Consider the following 21,749-nt stretch of genomic DNA (forward strand, 5'->3'; position numbering starts at 1 on the left):
ACTCTAGCACATCAGGATCGGTGACCGCGATGCAAATAAAATATCTCATAGGAATTAACTGAAAGGAATCATCAATTGATAATTAGAAACAACTGCGATTGGTTCATCCTGGTAAACGCTGAGAAAAGTAACATTTGTCACGCCATCGATTAGACCTAATTTAAAAAAAAAAGGAAGGAAATGCAATATGTAAAAAAACTGATAAATTACGGCACGATCCATTTCATCCTTATTTGACATCGTAACTTGTGTCTACTTATTTTATTGGACAGTTGAACGACTGCTACTATGGTAAAGGTTAGCTCATTAATATTAATTAACCTCCGTAGCTCAACCCTCCAGGAAGATTGGCCAGTAACGGCAGCGTATACTCATTAATATTCATGAGGTAAGCCGTCAACATAGTAGAATGCGGAATTTCGCAGGTACCCAAAGTTAGTACACGTGTCGTTCACTTCCGCTGTCTTCTGTTCGCTTTCCATGCCTGGTCAAACATGGACGAAAAGCTGCATTTAGATTTAGAGGATTTCTCCGAGGAGCAGTTTATGGAGAGTTTCTTAAAGGAAATTCAGAGTGAAGAGGCCGTTTTTATCATCGGGATATTTGTGGCTTTAGCGCTAGTGGTTCTCACTATCGGTAAGAAGCAGCTTTATTGTCAAATGGCCTCAATCAAGAGACATCAAAGCAAACATTCATAAAAACGTTTTTTTTTTTTTTTTAAGTTAGTCAGCGTAGCTATTATCATTATTGTTGTTGTTTATGTTTGCAGCATCACTATGCACGTCTTTACATTATATACACTAGAAAGGATTCAAAACCTAATAAAACGAATCTCATTTCTGTATGAACAAGGAGTTTTATAACAGATGCTTGGACCCATACAGAGATCACAAGTGTACTTGAGAAAGGGCTGTCTTAAAGGCAACACACTAATTTGATTTAGTTGAGAGATGTGATTTGAAAAATAATAACCTTTCAAGGCATTGTTTTTGAAAACATAATCCCTTTCACAAGTGATTAACTTTTACAAGTACTGTAATTGAGTGGCGTCCCAGAATAGCCACACTGTCAACCCTGAAATTTCGATATGAATTGTGTAATATACATTTTAAATCTTCTGTTAGTAATTATTTTAGAAGTTATTTTCCCTTGCCATGTTTCCCTTTCTGTGAATCAATGAAAATTTTACAATTTTACAACCTTTATCTTCATTAAAAAGGGTACTGAACTGCTTAAAAAACAGTGCTTTCAAAGGTGCATTTATAATGTTAGTAGGATTTTTTTTTTACATCTAAAACTCATTGTTTAGAAAATCAAAGCCATTTTCTACCATCATTTTAGCTTAAAAGTAAACACCCATTGCTTTAATTGGGTGACAGCTTTGCATATAAAATAAGCATCACCTCTGGAACTCTTAAAAAAATAGTTTTACTGTTGTCAAGATTAGCCATGAAAAGTTTGTCTACTCCCATTGCTTAAAAGGTTGCATTGCTGATCACCATTATGTCAAGGTTGTCTGACATAAGTCCTTGCATACCAAAATATTTGACAGTTTTGAATTCTGAAACATAGCGTTAATGATGTGATGCAGAGAATTATTTAAAAAATCAAAAATGCATAAATCATTGATGGTTGACTTTTTTTTCTGACATTTCACACACATTCTTTTTCTGACATTTTAGTTTACTTTGGGAATTTTTGGGGAACCAGTAAAGCGAGGAATGCTGTGCTGCTGCTGGGACTCTGTGACTCCGGGAAAACTCTTCTGTTTACTCGAGTGAGTAACTGTCAGAACTCTGTGTTCATAAAAATGTTTAAACCACGTAAATGTTGTCACTCTTCTACAATACAATCTTCAGATTGGAAATGATTTGCAGTGTTTTTCCAGTTATTACTAGGGAAGTTTGTAAGAACGCAGACGTCCATCACAGACAGCAGTGCCACATACAAGAGCAAAAGTGACAGAGTAAGTTATTTAATGTCAGTACATATGCATCCATTATGACTGTGTGCATTTGATGCTATGAGGCACTTAAGCGGATTTTAAACATTCAATTCAACTTGCCAAATAACACTGAGAGTTTAATGGAAGAATGTTTTTGTTATTGCAGAGCAGCAGCTGGACTCTTATTGACGTTCCTGGTCATGAAAGTTTAAGAGTTCAGATTGTGGAGAAGTACAAGGCCATGGCTCGGTGAGTTATGAAGGATGAAGATAAATATGAGCTTTTCTGTTTGAATGGAAACAACGGGTTCCTCCGATGCTGCTCAATGCAGAAACTTTGACACGACAACAGGCTGCCTTTTTGTGATATGGAGAACAGTCTAATTTTTTGTACTGCTAAAGCAAACTAAGAAATCAGTCAGAGATTAGTTTTTCTCTCATTTCTTGAGTCGCTGCTGCACAGTCCAGCACATTAGTTGTCAGCTAGTGTAAGTGGATTTGCATTCCATGACCCCTTTGTACCACAGACACAATTTCTCTCTCGCTTTGGAAAGTCCACAAAAAAATGAATGCACAAATATAATACATGCACATACAAACAAAGAATTTGATACTGCATCAAATGCACAGGTAATGCAAATAGTGAATTCAGTGAAAAAATTTAATTATTAAAATAAACTACTTCTCTCAATTAAAGTCCCAATCTGTCGAGAATATGAGCCTGTGTTTTGTTTTTAAATTCACCGTCAAATCATTTTTTTTTTAAATTAAATGTTACAATGTTGATTATAAATTCATTATTTGTGCACTTTTGTTTCTTTTTATTAATGTGCCTTTGTAATCAAAAGCATCCCATCCTCTGGTATTTTGTTTGGACTTTGTGGTACATATACCCCCGGTTTCACAGACAAGGCTTAAGTCTAGTCCTAGACTAAAATGTAAGTGTGAGCTGTTTCAACTAAAAGAAAATTGCACTGACTGATCTTAAAATATATCAGTGCCTTTGTTTTGTCTAAAGATGCACACCAAAAATGTTTTTTTTCGAAGCACATTTATAAAAATTACTTAAATGTCCTAATTGAACTATGACCTAATCCTGGCTTAATTTAAGCCCTGTCTGTGAAACCGGGCCATAAACAGAATCAGAGGTTGCTCCTTTTTTTTACAGCCCTGTTCCGCATGTGCATATTATATAATTATTACAGCAACTACAATAACTAGGTAATAACTGGGTACTAACTAGGGCTGCACTATTATGACAAAAATCATAATTTTCGATTATTCCCTTGAAATTGTAATTGCAATTATTAATTACGATGATCACAATTTACATTGATTGATGTTTTAAATAGCTTTTTACCACTGTTTGAAGCTACTGTATACCATATATATATTGCTTTTCTCGTTGTCACAAATGTCATTGAGACATTGGTTTGGTTTCTTTAAATAAAAGTAAAAATATAAACATAAAATGTACAAATATGCAATATGCATAGGGATATGCCGGTAAAAATGTTCATGTTTCGATTAATTGACGATGCTTTTATCACAGGGTTTCGGGTTAATGGCTGCATTATGTTTAGCGCCATCTGCTGTCAGAGAATGAAAGTGCGCTTTCATCCAGAGCGTCTCTCACGTGCTCCACCATGTACTTCTCATCCGTGCTTGTTCACATCAGAGTTCACACGCGTCTTTGACGCGGCATACAACGCTGTTGTGCATTGTGACCAGTTGATGGGAAAAGTTATCTTAAAATGCATTTAAAATTCTGAATACTTTGTTATAAATAATTATTATCTGTATTTTGTTGTGCCGACAACAACATCGATTCGCCTCTCACAATGTGACATGCTCTAAACACGCCTCTTATGCACGCAGAATAATGAGTTGTTGTTTTTTTGTAATCGTGACTTTGGCCAATTACGTAATCGTGGCATCGGTTATCGTGCAGCCCTAGTAACAACCCTGAACCTACCCTTAAACCTAACCTTAACCCATGTAGTTATCTTATATTACCCAGTATTTTCGTAGATCATTTCAGATTCTGCATTCCTCAAGATGCATCATAAACCGCTGCTTGATCAGTGACTAGTCACTGTTTTCATTTGGAGTTCTTGCTCTCCTGTGACTTTGCTGTTCATTTAGTTTGATTACTATTCACACCTGTCAGTGAAAAATAAATGTTCAGTCGTTTATCAATATTTCTAGCTGCTAGATGTTCAGACTAAGACTATTTCCTGGACAGCCTCAGGATGCACTTGGTTGAGTGGCTGAAACCTCTTGGATTTTCGCTCCTCCATTGTGTTGCAGAGCCATTGTGTTTGTGGTGGACAGCAGCATCTTCCAGAAGGATGTCAGAGATGTGGCCGAGTTTCTCTACTCCATCCTCACAGACAGCATAGTGGCAAAAAATGCCCCAACACTTGTGGTAGCCTGCAACAAACAAGGTGATTGTAACATTCTCTGTCAAATACAGTCCATAGTGCTTCTAATAAGTAATATACAGTCAAACCAAAATTCATTCAGATACCTTCAACATTTCTCACGTTATCACAGTTTATCCGTTTTAGTTTAGAAAATGGTAATAAAATATGACAAGAACTCAGAGTTAAACTGTGTCTCAACAAATTCATCTTGATAATGTCAGATAACTGATATAAAGGCATGTAATGGATTTCAATCAACCTAAAGTATTTACACAACTATCAATACTTTGATCAATTACCAATCAATGCTTAATTTTGTTTAGTGTGTGGTGCAAAAAGTTCACATTAGCAATTAAAGAAAAGACATGGTCAGATCAAAGTGTCTCAACCATTTTGGTACCAGCAATTTTTTTGGTAGTCCACTGTATGAATATTTTTTAGGTATAATATGTCACAGTTTACTTTATTTTGCTATCCTCACTTACATAAATGAACTATAGTGTCCTGCACCCACTAGTAAACCAAAATATATCAAAAATTATATCTGAATAATTTTTGGTTTAACTGTATATTATGAAAATTGGCCTATGAAATAAATACCTATACACCAAAGAAAAAATACAGAACATTTTTGGCTCTGATTTTGTGTGAAACATTAAGATTTAGTGGGAATGTACAATGGTGTGGAAAAAGTGATTAATGATTTTTTTTTTTTTTTGCATGTTTGTCACATTTTAATGTTTCAGATCATCAAACAAATGTAAATATTAATCAAAGATAACACAAGTAAACACAATATGCAGTTTTTAAATGAAGGGAAAAAAATCCAAACCCATATGGCCCTGTGTGAAAAAATGTTAGCCCCCCTGTTAAAACATAACTGTGGTTTATCACACCTTTACACAGAGTTCAGTTTCTGTATCCACATCCAGGCCTGATTACTGCCACACCTGTTCACAATCAAGAAAGCACTTAAATAGGACCTGCCTGACAAAGTGAAGTAGACCAAAAGATCCTCAAAAGCTACACATCATGTTGAGATCCAAAGAACTTCAGGAACAAATGAGAAAGAAAGTAATTGAGATCTATTAGTCTGGAAAAGGTTATAAAGCCATTTCTAAAGCTTTGGGACTCCAGCGAACCACAGTGAGAGCCATTATCCACAAATGGACAAACATCTAAAGAACTGCAGGCCTCTCTTGCCTCAGTTAAGGTCAGTGTTTATGACTCCACCATAAGAAAGAGACTGGGCTAAAATATGCTGCATGGCAGAGTTCCAGGACGAAGACCGCTGCTGAGCAAAAAGAACATAAAGGCTCGTCTCAGTTTTGCCAGAACACATCTTGATGATCCCCACGACTTTTGGGAAAATGCTCTGTGGACTGACGAGACAAAAGTTGAACTTTTTGGAAGGCGTGTGTCCCATTACATCTGGAGCGTAAAAGTAACACAGCATTTCTGAAAAAGAACATCATACCAACAGTAAAATCTGGTGGTGGTAGTGTGATGGTCTGTGGCTGTTTTGCTGCTTCTGGACCTGGAAGACTTGCTGTGATAAATGGAACCATGAATTCGGACAATGTCCAGCCATCTGTTGGTGACCTCAAGCTGAAGTGAACTTGGGTTCTGCAGCAGGACAATGATCCAAAACACACCAGCAAATCCACCTCTGAATGGCTGAAGAAAAACAAAATAAAGACTTTAGAATGGCCTAGTCAAAGTCCTGACCTGAATCCTATTGAGATGGTCTGGCATGACCTTAAAAAGGCGGTTCATGCTGGAAAACCCTCCAAAGCAGGGCTCTGAACCGGTTCAAGGAAAGAAAATGAAAACCGAAAACAAATGACATTAAACAGGAACAAAAACGAAAACAAAATCAATTTTAATCATTCTGCACAGAAACGGAAACAGAAATTCCAAATTAACCGGTTAATAACGGTATTTTTTATTGTACTCTTTATTATATCAATTTGGCAGACCAAAAATATGAATTCAAATTGTGTGCGCAAATGCGACAGCGACGCATACAACGTGAAATGCCCGCGAAGCAGACGTCATAAGCAGAGCCCTTTCTGATGCAACGAGCTTAAGGTTAGCACCTGGCTGTTTCATGTGCAAAGGTATGTTTAGGTTTAAGTTATTGTAGCCTAATTAAAACTTGTAGTTAAAATTACAAAAAATAATTACTGATTGTCTATTGTTTTTAGATGTGTCGCCATAAAGAAAATCCCTTTCCAGTAGCCTATCTATCTATCTATCTATCTATCTATCTATCTATCTATCTATCTATCTATCTATCGTGCCGTGTAATAAAATAACGTTTATTTACTGGTATTTTTTCTAGAAAACCGTTTTCGGAACGTATTGTTTAATGAGGAACGCAAAAAAAGAAACGTTATAATATCGATTCTGCTCGGAGTGAACCGAATGGATTTTTTTTTTTTTTTTTTTTCGTTTTTAAGCCCTGCTCCAAAGTGGCTGAATTACAACAATTCTGCCAAGATGAGTGGGCCAAAATTCCTGCACAGCGCTGTAACAGAGTCATTGCAAGTTATGGCAAACACATGATTGCAGTTTTTGCTGCTAAGGGAAGCCCAACCAGTTATTCAGTTTAGGGGGCAAACACTTTTTCACACAGGGTTTGGATTTTGTTTTCCTTTCATAATAAAAAAAAAAATCATTCAAAAACTGCATGTTGTATTTACTTGTGTTATCTTTGACTAATATTTAAATTTGTTTGATGATCTGAAATATTAGAGTGTGACAAACATGCAAAAAAATAAAACAGGAAGGTGGCCAACACTTTTTTACACCACTCTAAGTGCTGCAGCATTTATTTCACCAGACTTTAATATGTTTACATAGTGAGTCTGAATGATGATTGTTTTATAAAATTATTTTATTTAATATTTTTCAAAAATGTGTTTAAAGAGGAATTTGATGTCTGGAGTACATGCTTGTTTTCTTTCTTTAATTGTAGATATCTCTATGGCAAAATCAGCCAAACTAATTCAGCAGCAGTTGGAGAAGGAGTTGTGAGTACTCACTTATTTCTTTCTCAGCAAATCTGTTAAAGCACCCATATTATGCTCATTTACAAGTACCTTGCTACAGACCTCATTTCACCCATGTTTTGTCAGTTACTTTCGAAAAGCCTAGTATGTTAGAGATTCATCTCTCAAAGTTTTCTTGATCAGCTGTAAATAGTAGTAAATCTGTGGTAACTATTACGTCACTATTGTAAATACATATGATGTTTTTAATTTTATAATTTGATAGTAGGTTTGTCTCTTCTCCACAGGAATACTCTGAGATTGACACGTTCTGCAGCTCTGTCCTCTCAGGATGGGGCTGTTGGGGGTTCAGTGTATCTGGGTAAGAAAGGCAAAGATTTCGAGTTCTCTCAGCTGGCCAATCGAGTGGAGTTCATTGAGTGCAGCGCACATGGAAGCAAAGGAGAAGATGGAGATGCTGATATTGACGCTCTAGAGAAGAGCCTGGCCAAGATCTGAAGATCTTAAATCTGGACAACTGGAATTAAGATAATTCCATAATTAATCATTTTTTGGTAATCTCTGGATTATTTTCAGTGTTGTACCAATCCAACAGTATACATCATGTCCTAACAAATACAGCACATTGTTTATTCAACCACAATCAATGTATGTTGTATGAATTCAAACTTTGGCACTTCTGTTTGCTTTTTCTTGCTTTAGTGTTTTCACTTTGCACTCCAGGGCTCTTTTTGAGGTAAAACTGGAGCCAGGTCAACATTTTACTACTTCTATTCAACCGTGTTGTATTTTGATTTGCTAGAGGCAAAGTGAGGCTGTAAATTATATTAAAGATGGCTTGTGACTACTTGTTTTCATGGTGCTTTTCCAAAGCTAAAAAGTTTAAATGTTTATGCTTTACTTAGGAGTGTATTTTAAGGGAATACTGAGGGTAAAAAACAAGGTAAACACTGTGTTTATAATAAGATTTTAATCATATCTACCATATTTTTCAATGTGGAAATAAGCGATTTTCTTTAACATGCAAAAGATCCAGTTCATCAGCTGCCATAGGACAATGAGGATAAGAATAACAAAGTGCAGTAAATGGTAAAACTGTGTTCATAAGTAAGATAATACAGAAAATAATATGGTAAGACGCACCAACCAGTTTGCAATTTCAAACGGCAAAATGAACAGTTTTGTACAGCTAAAAAAAAGTGATTCATAGACTGAACGTACATACAGAAAAAGCATGTACGCCTCTCTTTCAGATGTGAAATCTATGAATCGCAAATGATCTGATACTAAATGGTTTCAGCTCTGTCTCGTAAACAGCTCCTGTCATTAACATATAAAAGATCACCAGTCATCCTCCAAATCCTTTAATTTAGAACAGCGCACTACAAGAACAGCTTACATTACCAAAAACCTGCAGTACTCCAACAAGAAAAAGTGTGTACATCTGCTCTATAGCTGATGTGAAGCTACCCACTTTTCCACGTCAAAAGCAGTTTTTACAAATATGAGCATTGGCGTGGATTTAAGATAAAATCTGTGAGTAGGCTACACGCATTATACATGAGGCTTTATTGCTCTTGTTCCTACTTTGCATTGGCCCTCATAAAAATGTACCATTGTTCTTTCCACAGTATCCATACTTTAACAATTTCTGGACCATCTAGGCATACTACATCCACCATGTTATCATTGTCAAGTGACCTACAACATCAATTGTTTTGCCTTCCTGCCATTTACAGACTCTATCCCATGTAAAGATCAGATGCACATGACAGTTTCTCTGTAAAAGTACACCTAGTTGAGGCTGATCCACCAGTAAATGCACCAGCTCTGAGCTACATTGCGCCGAGGTGAAAAATGGTCCACCCAGTTTAAAATGTGTGTGGTTTTTCTTTATGCTTTTGACAGTTCTTATATGCAACAGAAATGGTCATGCAAAATCCAACAGATTTCACCAACTCTTCAGTTCGCCTCAAACTAAATTTGGTCACACAAGCTCGGTGAATTGTAAGGAAGCCGTTTTCGCCACTGAATAAAAACAAAAAAAGGTGATTGCGACTTTTTATCTCACAATTTCATCTCGCAATTCAGATTTTTTGAAATCTGAATTGCCACATATAAACTTGCAATTCTGACATATAAACTAGCAATTTATAAAAAAAGACTCATAAGTTCACAAAATTGCTTTGAGTTTATATCTCCCAATTCTGAGAAAATTCTGAGTTTATATCACACAATTCTGTGAAAATTCTTTTTATCACAGTTGTGACTTTATTTCTCAGAATTGTGAGTTTATATCATACAATTCTGACTTTATAACTTGCAATTGCGAATTTATCTCAATTCTGAGAAAATTCTGAGTTTATATCACAGTTGTGACTATTTCTCAGAATTGCGTGTTGCGTGTATATCTCGGAATTCTGATTTTATAACTTGCAATTGCGAGTTTATATCTCACAATTCTGAGAAAATTCTGAGTTTATATCACACAATTCTAAGTTTATATCTCACAATTATGAAAAAAAAGTCAGAATTACGAGTATCACGCAATTCTAAGAAAAATGTCAGAATTGTGAGAAGTCGCCATTTTTTTATTATTCAGTGGCAAACACAGGCTTCCATAGAAATGCAACCATTTTAGTCACTCTGAAAAATGGCAAAATCAGACCAAAAGATGAGCAATAATTGGCTGAGAAAGACATAATTTAAGCTGTAGATCTTGCATGAAGTTAACATAATTTCGATAAAATTTAACATTATAGTTGCCCAAACACTATAGTTGATCAAGCGAATACACAGATGGGCTTGAACTTTGGTCCGCTACTAACAGACTCGGCTTTCCCTTCAACACAGCTGGACAAACCCAGTTCACCTTCTCCCCATGATTAAAAGACAGTTTTGGCACTGTTTTTCCTTGTGTCTCTGAACTAGAGGAAGCACTGCCAGCTTCTGCTTCTGCACCGCTCATCTGTTGTTTCTGGTTTTTGTCACTTCCTTGAACTTGAGACGCTGCCTTCGCTCTGGCTTTAGGTCTCTTTTTGTGGCTCTTACGCTTCCTCTCATTGGCCACCAAAGCATCTTCACTGAGGTCCCAGAGAGCCACGAGCCCATCGTTTCCTCCGGTGGCCAGCCAGTACGGGTGGGACAGGAAGCTGATGAAGTGTGCCTGCGATGCTCCTTGACAATGAGCCTTGAACATCCCTCGTTCCTTGAGTCTAGAGTCTTCAGACACCCGCAGGAGATGGATGCAGCCATCCTCAGCAGCACAGGCAAACACGTTACCGCAGGACGCGATATCAATGCAGTGTGCGAGTGGAGGGTTGAACATCTGTCCTGCTTTCTGGGGATGAGCATCTTCTTCCTGTGTGTCCTGCAGACTGTAGGTCCACTGCGGACGCACCTTTGGCAGGTTCCACAGCAGTACCTGCAAGATGAGAAACACATATTAAACAAATTGTTTCAATCAGCATTACATTTGGGTCTATCTAGTCCTGCCGCCTCTCACTTTTCAATGTGTGTGTGCTTTTTTTTTGTCTTAATTCCTGTGCATCATTTAGATGTATACAGAATTTTGAAATATCCCAAAAATGTAAACACTGGCAAAACATATTTTGGTGAATTGAGACAGAAAACATTACACTTTTCGAATTTGCCTCCATGTGATCATTAAAATGATCTGTTAATCATAAGGTCTTCCCTGTTGCTTTTTTTCACTACTTTGATCATACAATAGAGGGCGCAATTTTCCATCTTGAGTGCAACAGTTTTGCCTTCCCATTATTTAAAGAGTGCTGTGTCCACTACAGTGCATGCATAATCATTAGGCAAGTTGATATTCTGGTCAAAAGCACGTTTTACCAATTCCAAACTACATTAATCTTAATAACTACCAATGATTTTGTATTTAATCATTTATACGAGATATTTAATTTTCCATTAAGGCTGGAAGTGAAAAAGTTCTTATATTCAGGTGTGCATAATTATTAGGCATGTTTTAAAATTCTGATGTTTTTTTTTCTGAATTGCCACAATTTCTGAATTGACTTTTTTCTCAGATTTGTGTGATTCAAACTAGCAATTTATCAAAAAAGACTCAAGTTCACAAACTTGCTTTGCTTTGAGTTTATATTTCACAATTCTGAGAAAATTCTCAGTTTATACCACACAATTCTGAGTTTATATCACAAAAGTTTTTATCACAGTTGTGACTTTATTTCTCAGAACTGTGATTTTATATCTTGCAATTCTGACTACATAAATCACATTTCTAAGTTTATATCTCATAATTCTGACTTAACTCGCAATTGTGAGTTTATATCGCACAATTCTGACTTCATTTCTCAGAAGTGCGCCTTTATAACTCGCAATTGTGAGTTTATATCACAGTTGTGACTTTATTTCTTAGAATTGTGAGTTTATATCACGCAATTCTGACTTTATAACCTGCAATTGCGAATTTATATCACAATTCTGAGAAAATTCTGAGTTTATATCACAGTTGTGACTTCTCAGAATTGTCAGAGTTTACATCACACAATTCTGACTTCACTCACAATTCTAAGTTTATATCTCACAATTATACGAGATATATAATTTTCAATGAAGGCTGTAAAGTGAAAAAGTTCTTATATTCAGGTGTGCATAATTATTAGGCATGTCTTCTTTTACAGATAAAATGAGCCAAAAAAGAGATTCAACTCAGACTAAAAGTGAAAAATGATTAAATGCCCATGAGAAGAATGCAATAATGCAATACTAGAATTTGCAAAGTTAAGGCATGACCACTGGACAGCGAAATGCTCATTGGGTCAGCATGGTCAGAAAAAAACAGGTGGAGAAAAAAAGACATGTTAACTGCAAAAGAATTGAGAATTAAGGTGAAGAAATAGGTGTGAAATCTTTAGGAACCATTTAGTCTCCAGCACCACCAACCTACCTGGAGTCTTCAGAAGTGCCATGTGTCAGGTTCTCAGAGAGTTTGCTTGGGTAAAAAATTCTGGAGAATTACCCTCACTTAATAAGAATAACACGCTGAAGTGTTCTGAAATAGGACTTTATAGACAGATAAGTTAAGAGTCACTTTTGAAGGACCAGCATCACATCCTCTTGTTCCACTGTTTGAAGAATGTATCTTCCAGGATCTGACAGTAAGTTTTGGGATTTCATTTTTAGTCCATCTCTGCAAGACAGACTTTATAAGGATAGGAGACTAAAAATGAACTCCCAAAACTTACTGTCAGATCTTGGAAGATACATTCTTGAAAGACTGGTACAAGAGGATGTGAAGCTGGTCCTTCAAAAGTCACTCTCAACGTATCTGTCTATATAGCTTATAAAATGCATTTTATGTATTTCACAACACTTCAGTGTGTTATTCTTATTAAGTGAGGGTCATTTTTTTTTAGGATTTTTACCAAAGCAAACTCTCTGAGAACCTGACACATTGCACTTCTGCAGACTCCAAGTTGGTTGCAGTTCTGGAAAGTGGTGGCGCTGGAGACTAAATGTTTCCTGATGGTTTCACACCTAATTCTTTATCCTAATTTTGAACTCTTTTGTGTCGTGTCTTTTCTTCTCCACCTGTTTTTTTTTTTTTTTTTTTTGACCATGCAGACCCAACAAGCATTTCGCTGTCCAATTGTCATGCCTTAACTTTGCAAATTCTCATATTGATTTAGTATTGCATCCTTCTCATGAGAATTTAATAATTTTCTACTTTAAGAGTTTTTCACTTCCAGCCTTCATGGACAAATATATAACTTTTAAATGATTAAATACAGAACTAATAGTAGTTATTACAATTTGAAATTGGTTTAAAATTGGTAAAATGTGCTTGGGAAAAAAAAACAAAAACAAAACATGACCTGAATATCAACTTGCCTAATAATTATGCACACACTGTAGTTTCACCAGGCAGCACTTTCATATGAAGTACGAAAACAGCACATGGGTAGTCTACAAGACGATATGTTAGTCATGTTAAACTATGAAAGCACCCCCAGTAAGGTCAAACTTTTCCAAGTCTTTTTTCATCTCAAATATATTCACCATTAGATATGTTCTAGTGCAATGATAATGAACACAGCATGAGCCATAATGTCAGATTTATGAACTGTTGCAGTTTTTCTTATGTTTAATTGTTGAAACTTAACTGATTACAGTCTTAAATGATAAAAAGAAAACAACGCATGCACATAAATCTCAAGTGGCTGCTCAACTAAAAAAACAAGTAGAACATTTAAACATAAAATCAGCAACACCAAAGCTCCAAAGATATCAAAAATATCAAAAATGTATTTTAAAAAATGCTAAAGTTTTTTTTTTTTTTTTAATCTTTGGAGCTTTGGTGTTGCCGACTTTACATTTAATTAGACTTAAACCATAACCCATCAAAACATTTTTAACTGATGAGATAAGGAAATGGCTCAAGTCAAAACTCAACACCCAACAAAGCCGCAAACTGTTGCGAACAAAACTTCACTTTGTCCTCTAACAGCTCCTCCTACTGCTTCACAGACTGCTGATGACTAACACCTATTTCACTTCAGCATCAGCAACCAGAGACCTCATTTATTAAACACATATTTGTTTACAAGGCAGTGATCTGAAACCATTCAGCTGCGTGCAATTTCAAGACCACTTGCGATTTGTAGATTCCTAAACTACAGTTGCAGTCAAAATGATTTACCCCCCAGAGACTGCAGTACTTTAAAATACAAGCTTTTCTGTTCTAGGTTTTTTTTTATTAACACAGCTATGCCATAATTACTCAACCCCTATTCAACATTGCCATTTTAAGTCACTTATTTTTATGGTAGGGAACAAAATTGTCTTAAAACACAATAAAGCCTTTAGAAACTCTATTAAAAAACAGCATTAGCTGGGGCTGTTACACATATATGCAGTTAGCCCATGCATGTGCTGAAGTTGAGTAGCAAATATGGAAGTCAACAGAGAAATATTTTTATATTAGAAAGTCTAAGGCTACATGAAGATTCCTAAGACATTACAGTTTGAGGGTGTTCAAGAAAAATCACAATATCATAAAATGTTTGATCAGAGCTTCTTAGAAAAACCTGCAATGTTCAGCTAAAGACTTGAAGGAGGAACAACATTTTAATGCAGAGTATAAGATGAACACAAGACAAGCATGGCTTTCATGTTGAGGCATCTTGCTTAATACCACTCTTGACCAAGAAGAACATGAAAGGCCGACTTTAACATACTAAATTAATTTGTATAGACCTGTGGAGTTCTGGAAGAATGTTGTATGGAGTGATCTGACCAAACTGGAACTTTTTGGACCCATGGATCAGTAGTATATGTCTGGTACTCCAAAGAATAATATCATAGATTCTTTAAAGTATCAGGGTATTTTGGCAAGAATTGTGATGCCTTTGGTGCAAAGACTGAAGCTAATGGTCAATGGACTTTCCCGCAGGACAATCATCCCAAAGTATCCAAATCTACTTATGCTTGGTTTAGGGATCAGTCATAGAATGTTCTTGAGTGGCCTGTTCAGTCTTCAGATTTAATTCTCATTCAAAATATTTGGTTGAATTTGAAGAAACCACTAAGAATGTAAAAACCAAAGATTATCAGTGATCTGGAAGCTTTTCAGACAAAGAATAGGCCAAGATTGCAGTAGAGAGGTGACAGAAGCTTCTAAGCACTTTCAAGCAGTGTTTATTGATGGTTTTAAAGAATAAAAGATTCTGCACTAAATTTTACTTTTGGGGGTTGAATAATTTTGAACATGAACGTTTAGAGCCAATTCTATATTTTTTTATTATTCATCAACTAACATTCTCAGGATTTCTCAAATGTGTATTATTAAACTTTCTCTAATAGTGTACTGATGCCTTTGTTCGATTGTTTTCACAAAATTTTGTTCTATGCAGCAAAATGTCTTGCAGGTCAACAGGGTTGAATAATTTTAATTGCATCTGTAGATGAAGGTTTTTTTGTGCGTACATTCATTTCTCTTAAAGGAGTAGTTCACTTTCAGAACAAAAATGTACAGATAATGTACTCACCCCTTGTCATCCAGGATGTTCATGTCTTTCTTTCTTCAGTCGTAAAGAAATGGTGTTTTTTACATAAAACATTTCAGGATTTCTCTCCATATAATGGACTTCTATGGTGCCCCAGAGTTTGAACTTCCAAAATGCAGCTTCAAAGGGCTCTAAATGATCACAGCTGAGTAAAAAAGGGTGTTATCTAGCAAAATGATGTGTTATTTTCTAAGAAAAATTACAATTTATATACTTTTTAACTTCAAATTCTCATCTTGTCTAGCTTGGCAAGACGAGCATTTCAGATTAAAAAGTATGTAAATAGGAAATGTTTTTGAAAATAATCCATTTCGCTAGATAAGACCCTTCTTCCATTCCTGGGATCATTTAGAGCCCTTTGAAGCTGCATTGAAACTGCATTTTGGAAGTTCAACCCTGGGGGGCACCATAGAAGTCAATTATATGGAGAGAAATCCTGAAATGTTTTTCTCAAAAAACACAATTTCTTTACGACTGAAGAAAGAAAGACATGAATATCTTGGATGACAAGGAGGTGAGTACATTATCTGTAAATTCTTGTTCTGAAAGTGAACTACTCCTTTAATCACACATATGCACATTTGAGAAATTACCTTAGATCAAATGTAAGATGGTTTCTATGCAACCTTTCATATATGAGGCCCTTTGTCTTCACGCCACACGGTGAAAGCCAAGTTCTTACTTAGCTTCTTCAATATATTCCACCCTGACTTCAGCACATCGAAGGAACTACTTCATAGGAACTATAGCACAGGCTTGTCAGCTTTCATTCAAAATACTCACAACCTAGTAAAGTTGTGCATTAAAGGAACACTCCACTTTTTTTGGAAATAGGCTCATTCTCCAACTCCCCCCGAGTTAATAATTTGAGTTTTACCGTTTTGAAATCCATTCAGCCGTTCTCCTGTTCTGGCGATATCACTTTTAGCATAGCTTAGCATAGATCATTGAATCCTATTAGACCAATAGCATCACGTTCAAAAATGACCAACGAGTTTCCATATTTGTTGTATTTAAAACTTGACTCTTCTGTAGTTATATCGTGTACTAAGACCGGTGGAAATGCAAAGCTTCAGTTTTCTAGGCCGATAAGATTAGGAACTACACTTCCATTCCAGCGTAATAGTCAAGGAAGTTTGCTGCCGTAATATGGCTGAAGCAGGAGCAGTAATACCACGCAGCACATGTGCAAATGATAAACTAGCTGGGAACTCATTTCTGATAATACTCCGCCTGCTTCGGCCATATTACGGCAGCAAACTTCCTTGACTATTACGCCGGAATGGGAGTGTAGTTCCTAATCTTATCAGCCTAGAAACTCGCAGCTTTGTATTTCCGCCGGTCTTAGTACACGATATAACTACAGAAGAGTCAAGTTTTAAATACAACAAATATGGAAACTCGTTGGTCCTTTTTGAACGCGATGCTATTGGTCTCATAGGATTCAATGATCTATGCTAAGCTATGCTAAAAGTGATATCGCCAGAACAGGAGAACGGCTGAATGGATTTCAAAACGGTAAAACTCAACTTATTAACTCGGGGGGAGTTGGAGAATGAGCCTATTTCCAAAAAAAGTGGAGTGTTCCTTTAAGCCCAACATGTCAGTTATGAACAGTGTTGCCTCGTGGGTAAATTGCTGTTCATCAGTCGCTGTCTTTGTATCTTACCTGCATGTCGAGTCCTGCAGACACTAAACTCTGAGGCCTGTGAGGTCGGAAGGTCACGGATGAGCAGATGTTGTCATGTTTCCGCAGAGTCCTGATGACTTTCTCCAGCTGTAGATCAACGACCCTCACGGCTCCAGAATCATCCGCCACAGCGAGCAAACCTCCGCTCTCGTTCACAGACAGCCAGTTTATCTCCTCCTCACCCACGTCTGCCAGTTCTGTCACAGCTGCCTTCAGATTCCTGGTGTCTAGTACACTAACCGTTCGTCCGTGAGAGGCGTAAAGCACGCTGGGTTTCGACGGTGAGAATGCGACGCATGTGACATCATCATCAGCACTTAAGTGCAGTTTAGAGACTGGCGATCCGTCGTGACTCCACAGGGTGAGTTCACCTCCTTCTGCTCCGGTTGCCACCACTTGCTCTGATTCAGAGGAAACTCCAGCACAAAGCACAGGTGTGGCATGGCCACCAGTCCATATGTGCGACATCCTGAATTTCACACAAACACACAACCGTTTAAACAACCTGTTTATAAGAACATTTCAGCTCACAGTAAAAAATATGCCATCATTTACACTAGGGAAGCACCGAAATAAAAATTCTTGGCTGAAGCCGAATACGTTTTTTCGTGTTTTTCCCCCATGTATTTTGCCTTTTTTTTTTTTTTACCATAGCCAAAATGTGCTTTTTACAGTTTTGTCTTGCTTAAAAAAAATCTATTAAAAAAACAACAATTAAAAAATATTTTAACACTTAACATTTTTAACATTCTAGTAGACATTATAGCATACAAACAAAGCACAATTTTACTTAAAATTATTATATTCTTTGGCCATTTTTAAGACCCCCTTCTTGAATCAGGCATGTGTTTTTAATGTACAAATAAATGCAGCCTTGCTGAGCAAAGGACAATGTTATAATAAATATAGAGCTGTTGTAATGATTGTTATCATTATTTTTGTGTTACTTTTTACAGAACAACAGTAAAATCACAATACTAACATTTATGAACGTTGACTCTTATTTTGTGGTAAACCCGCAAGAAGACCTCAGTCCTAGTTTTTGCTGACAGCAGCAGATTTCTGAATGATTCTCATCTTGCAGATTTTCCTTCGTGCTTTGGACTTTGAACCCTGGCTAAGGAGCTGCTGCAGCGCTGTCAGAATAAATACAACTGGTGCGTGTATTAGACAACAGAACGTTCTGGAGTTGATTGACTAATGGATGATTTCAGTCATCATACAGTAACCTTTCTCTCCTCATGCGCTTCTAAACAGTCTCTCGCTGTCGCTGCTTGGAATGATTTTTGCTCTTTCTCGGACAGTTTTAAATGCTTCCACACTGACCACATGTTTGCCGCATTAGTGCACGCCTCTATTTGATTGCGTCACGTCATTTTTCGGTGTAATATATTTGGCCTTTTTGGCTTTTTTTGCTATTTCGAACATTCAGTGCATCCCTCATTTGCACACTCATATCATATCAAACTCAACGATTTCAGAAGGATTATCAAATAAGAACTCCATGTCAACAAATTGTTCCTGTAATGTATGAACTAATCTTACGGTCTTTTTTTTGTAGCTTTAAAGCTTAGTTGTCAAAACAGGAAGTAGGATCTTGGGCTCTATTTCTAAGTTTTTGTGTTTTTGGTGATCTCAGTCAGCCGTGACGCATAAAGCTGGTTCAGACTGTCAGTTCAAATCCAAATTTTGTGCAATTTTTTTTTTTTTTTAATTAAATGAAACAAAAAATTATTTCTCTCAGCGTTTTTGCACTGATTAAAAACACGTAAACAAACTGGGATGCCTTAAACCCAAAAATAACATTTCTGTCATCATTTACTCATCCTCATGTTATTCCAAACCTGTATTTCTTTCTACTGTGGATTGCAATATCAATCTCAAAACAGAACAAACGTTTAAACGAAACTGTCTGTTTACCAAAATATTTCAATATATCTATAAGTCAAACAGATTTGCAAAAAATGATGACAGAATTCATTTTGTGGTAAACTATCACTTTATTAGATCAAGAAATTAAAGATTAGAGTTTTGGGGGGGACACTGCTTGCACTGCTTCTTTAATAACATTAAAGAAGTTATTTATGACCCTGGACCACAAAACCAGTCATAAGTAGCATGGGTATATTTGTAGCAATAGCTACATATTGTATACATATTGTATATTCAAATTGATTTTCTTTTATGCCAAAAATCATTAGGGTATTAAGATCATGTTCCATGAAGATAATTATTATATTTCCAACCATAAATATAACAAAACTTAATTTGAACTAAAATATGCATTGCCAAGAACTTCACTTGGACAACTTTAAAGTTCTCAATATTTAGATTTTTTTGCACCCTCAGATTCCAGATGTTCAAATAGTTGTATCTCGGCCATACATTAAATGGAAAGCTATTTATTCCGTTTTCAGATGATCTATAAATCTCAGTCCCAAAAAAATGTACACTTATCACTGGTTTTATGGTCCAGGGTCACATTTGGTAAGTAATGGATTAAACTGATTTCTTTTGTAAACACTCAAACACTCTTTAAGTGCAATAGTTGTGTTGATTAGGGCTGCGACAGTGTACCATTTTATCAAGCTATCATAAGCCATTGCATTATTCACAGTCAACATATCTAATTAATCTTTATTATGTATATTAGTATTTTGCACATTTTAGAATAATAATAAAGTCACGAAAATATGACATAGCACTAATAGTTTGAGAGGGGTTAAGTGAGTTTTGGAAATGAAATTACCTGTTTGGCCAAGATCCATGTTAGAAATGCATACTGTATTCACTTTTTAAAAGCTGCTTAAGTATAACGATACTCAGTGAAGCTTTTTAGCGATAGAGACATTTGTAAACACATTAAACGTGACCGCTAGTCTTCTTTATTGAGACTTTAGGCCACAAACTGAAAAACGAATCAAACGCGTTCTGCTTTTATATTCTTGTTCACGATAATTAGATCAGTTTTATTCTGCCCCACACAAACAACTATTATTAAACTTCACAAACCTGTTACGAGCTGCAGACACTCGTGTGCGAGCTGATGACGCACGTTCAGGTCCGCGTTATGACGTGTCGCCTGCTGATGACGTCGCAAGCGCGTTATGTTGTGACTCCTTTCTTGTTTAATATTTTAATTATTTAATTATTTAGTGACTTATAATATTTTATAACCCCTTTGCAAAGTTATATAAATGTATTTTATGTCTTATTTATTTATTTTTTATCTATATTTATTTATCGTCTATAAATAAATATATTATTGTAATATTTTCATCTCGATTTTGTAATTCAAATGTAGTTAATGCTATGTGTATACCTTATAGTTGTGTCTGCCTTATGTACTTGCAATTGTATATTATGAAATTTCTATTTCGGTTCATTTAAAACCTGTTTGGTTTGTACATCTTTTGATTTTCAATAAAAAAAAATATATATATATATATATATATTTTTTTTTTAAATTATTGTGATGTTTTGATTGTGATTTTATATATGTAAAATTATAAATAGCCTAGTGTATTGAGAACGTACTGTATTGGTAGCAAACTCTGCTCTAACACAAAACTTAATAGATTTTATGGATTTTAGGTAATGTATTTTTTAATTGAGACAAGCGTACACATTAAAATCCACAGTGTTAAATCAACAGTACATATGGTCCCACTCCAGCGGGGTGTTCCATAAACCAAGTTTACCAAATAAGTCAGGCTTATTTCAGTTAGTCTGACTTATTGTCACTTGATTTGGCTCAAAATAAGTCAGACTAACTGAAATAAGCCTGACTTATTTGGTAAACTTGGTTTATGGAACACCCCTCAGATAGTGTTAAAGTAACACTGAAGCAGAGTTAAAGTTAACAAGGTACTTAAGTAATCAATTAACTGCTGATTGAGCATTAATGATGAACACCTGCTGTTAGCAAGCAGAATCACTGAAGAAAAGAGAAACACAAGAACTACAACTGACTTCAGCCACAGCCTCAGATGAAATCAACTGAAATAAAAGATAATAAATCTCTTAAAATCCCAGCAGAGGAGGATTAAACCGCTCCACAAACAATAGCACCAGCTTCACTCATTACTAACCAGTCTGACCATATTTCTGTCAGACATCTGCAGAAGATCTTATTGAGAATGATCAGTTGTTTTTATTTAAAAACAATGTCACCATCGTGGAGATCAGGGTTTACTTTAGTTGGGCTCTTGACCCTGAAATGCATTTTACAATTTTTCCTGCAATTGTACAAATATTGATGGACAACAGTGGGATGAGTATTCCACATTGTGCTGTTGCTCATTACTTGTGATAAGACATATACAAATTGTCTGATCGCATACTGTATATGCTTATTTTTCCTGTTTAAACGTAAGCTTTATAATGTATTCTGTGATAGTATAATATTAGAGAAACATTTTCCATGAATTATCAGAAATGAGATTCTATCCATGTACATGTTTTTGAGCAGCTACAGCTAAATCATGTAGACACACATGAAGAATCAGCATATGAATTTCAACAGTGGTGACAATCAACAAAACATGTCACACTGCAATGCATGCTGGGTAACATCATGGTACTAAACTCCTATCATGCTCTGTAGTATGAATATTTATTG

General features: G+C 35.9%; 2 protein-coding genes across 2 annotated transcripts; one reads left to right on the forward strand and one right to left on the reverse strand.

Moving 5' to 3' along the window:
* The first annotated feature begins 450 nt into the window (after positions 1–450).
* On the forward strand, positions 451–8,231 carry srprb (SRP receptor subunit beta). Its single transcript, XM_073817997.1, has 7 exons — positions 451–636; positions 1,683–1,777; positions 1,889–1,966; positions 2,112–2,194; positions 4,255–4,391; positions 7,351–7,405; positions 7,672–8,231. Exons 1-7 carry the CDS (start codon positions 495–497, stop codon positions 7,880–7,882), a joined length of 801 nt encoding a protein of 266 aa, XP_073674098.1. The 5' UTR covers positions 451–494; the 3' UTR covers positions 7,883–8,231.
* Positions 8,232–8,344: 113 nt separating this feature from the next.
* wdr53 (WD repeat domain 53) lies at positions 8,345–20,190 on the reverse strand. The gene is made up of 3 exons (XM_073817904.1): positions 20,141–20,190; positions 17,108–17,597; positions 8,345–10,808 (listed from the first exon to the last, which is right to left on the reverse strand). The coding sequence occupies exons 2-3, from the start codon at positions 17,594–17,596 to the stop codon at positions 10,158–10,160; spliced, it is 1,140 nt and encodes a 379-aa protein (XP_073674005.1). The 5' UTR covers position 17,597; positions 20,141–20,190; the 3' UTR covers positions 8,345–10,157.
* Between the last annotated feature and the right edge of the window lie 1,559 nt (positions 20,191–21,749).

Source organism: Garra rufa, chromosome 14 (assembly GCF_049309525.1).
Source record: "Garra rufa chromosome 14, GarRuf1.0, whole genome shotgun sequence".
NCBI classification, from domain to species: Eukaryota; Metazoa; Chordata; class Actinopteri; order Cypriniformes; family Cyprinidae; genus Garra; species Garra rufa.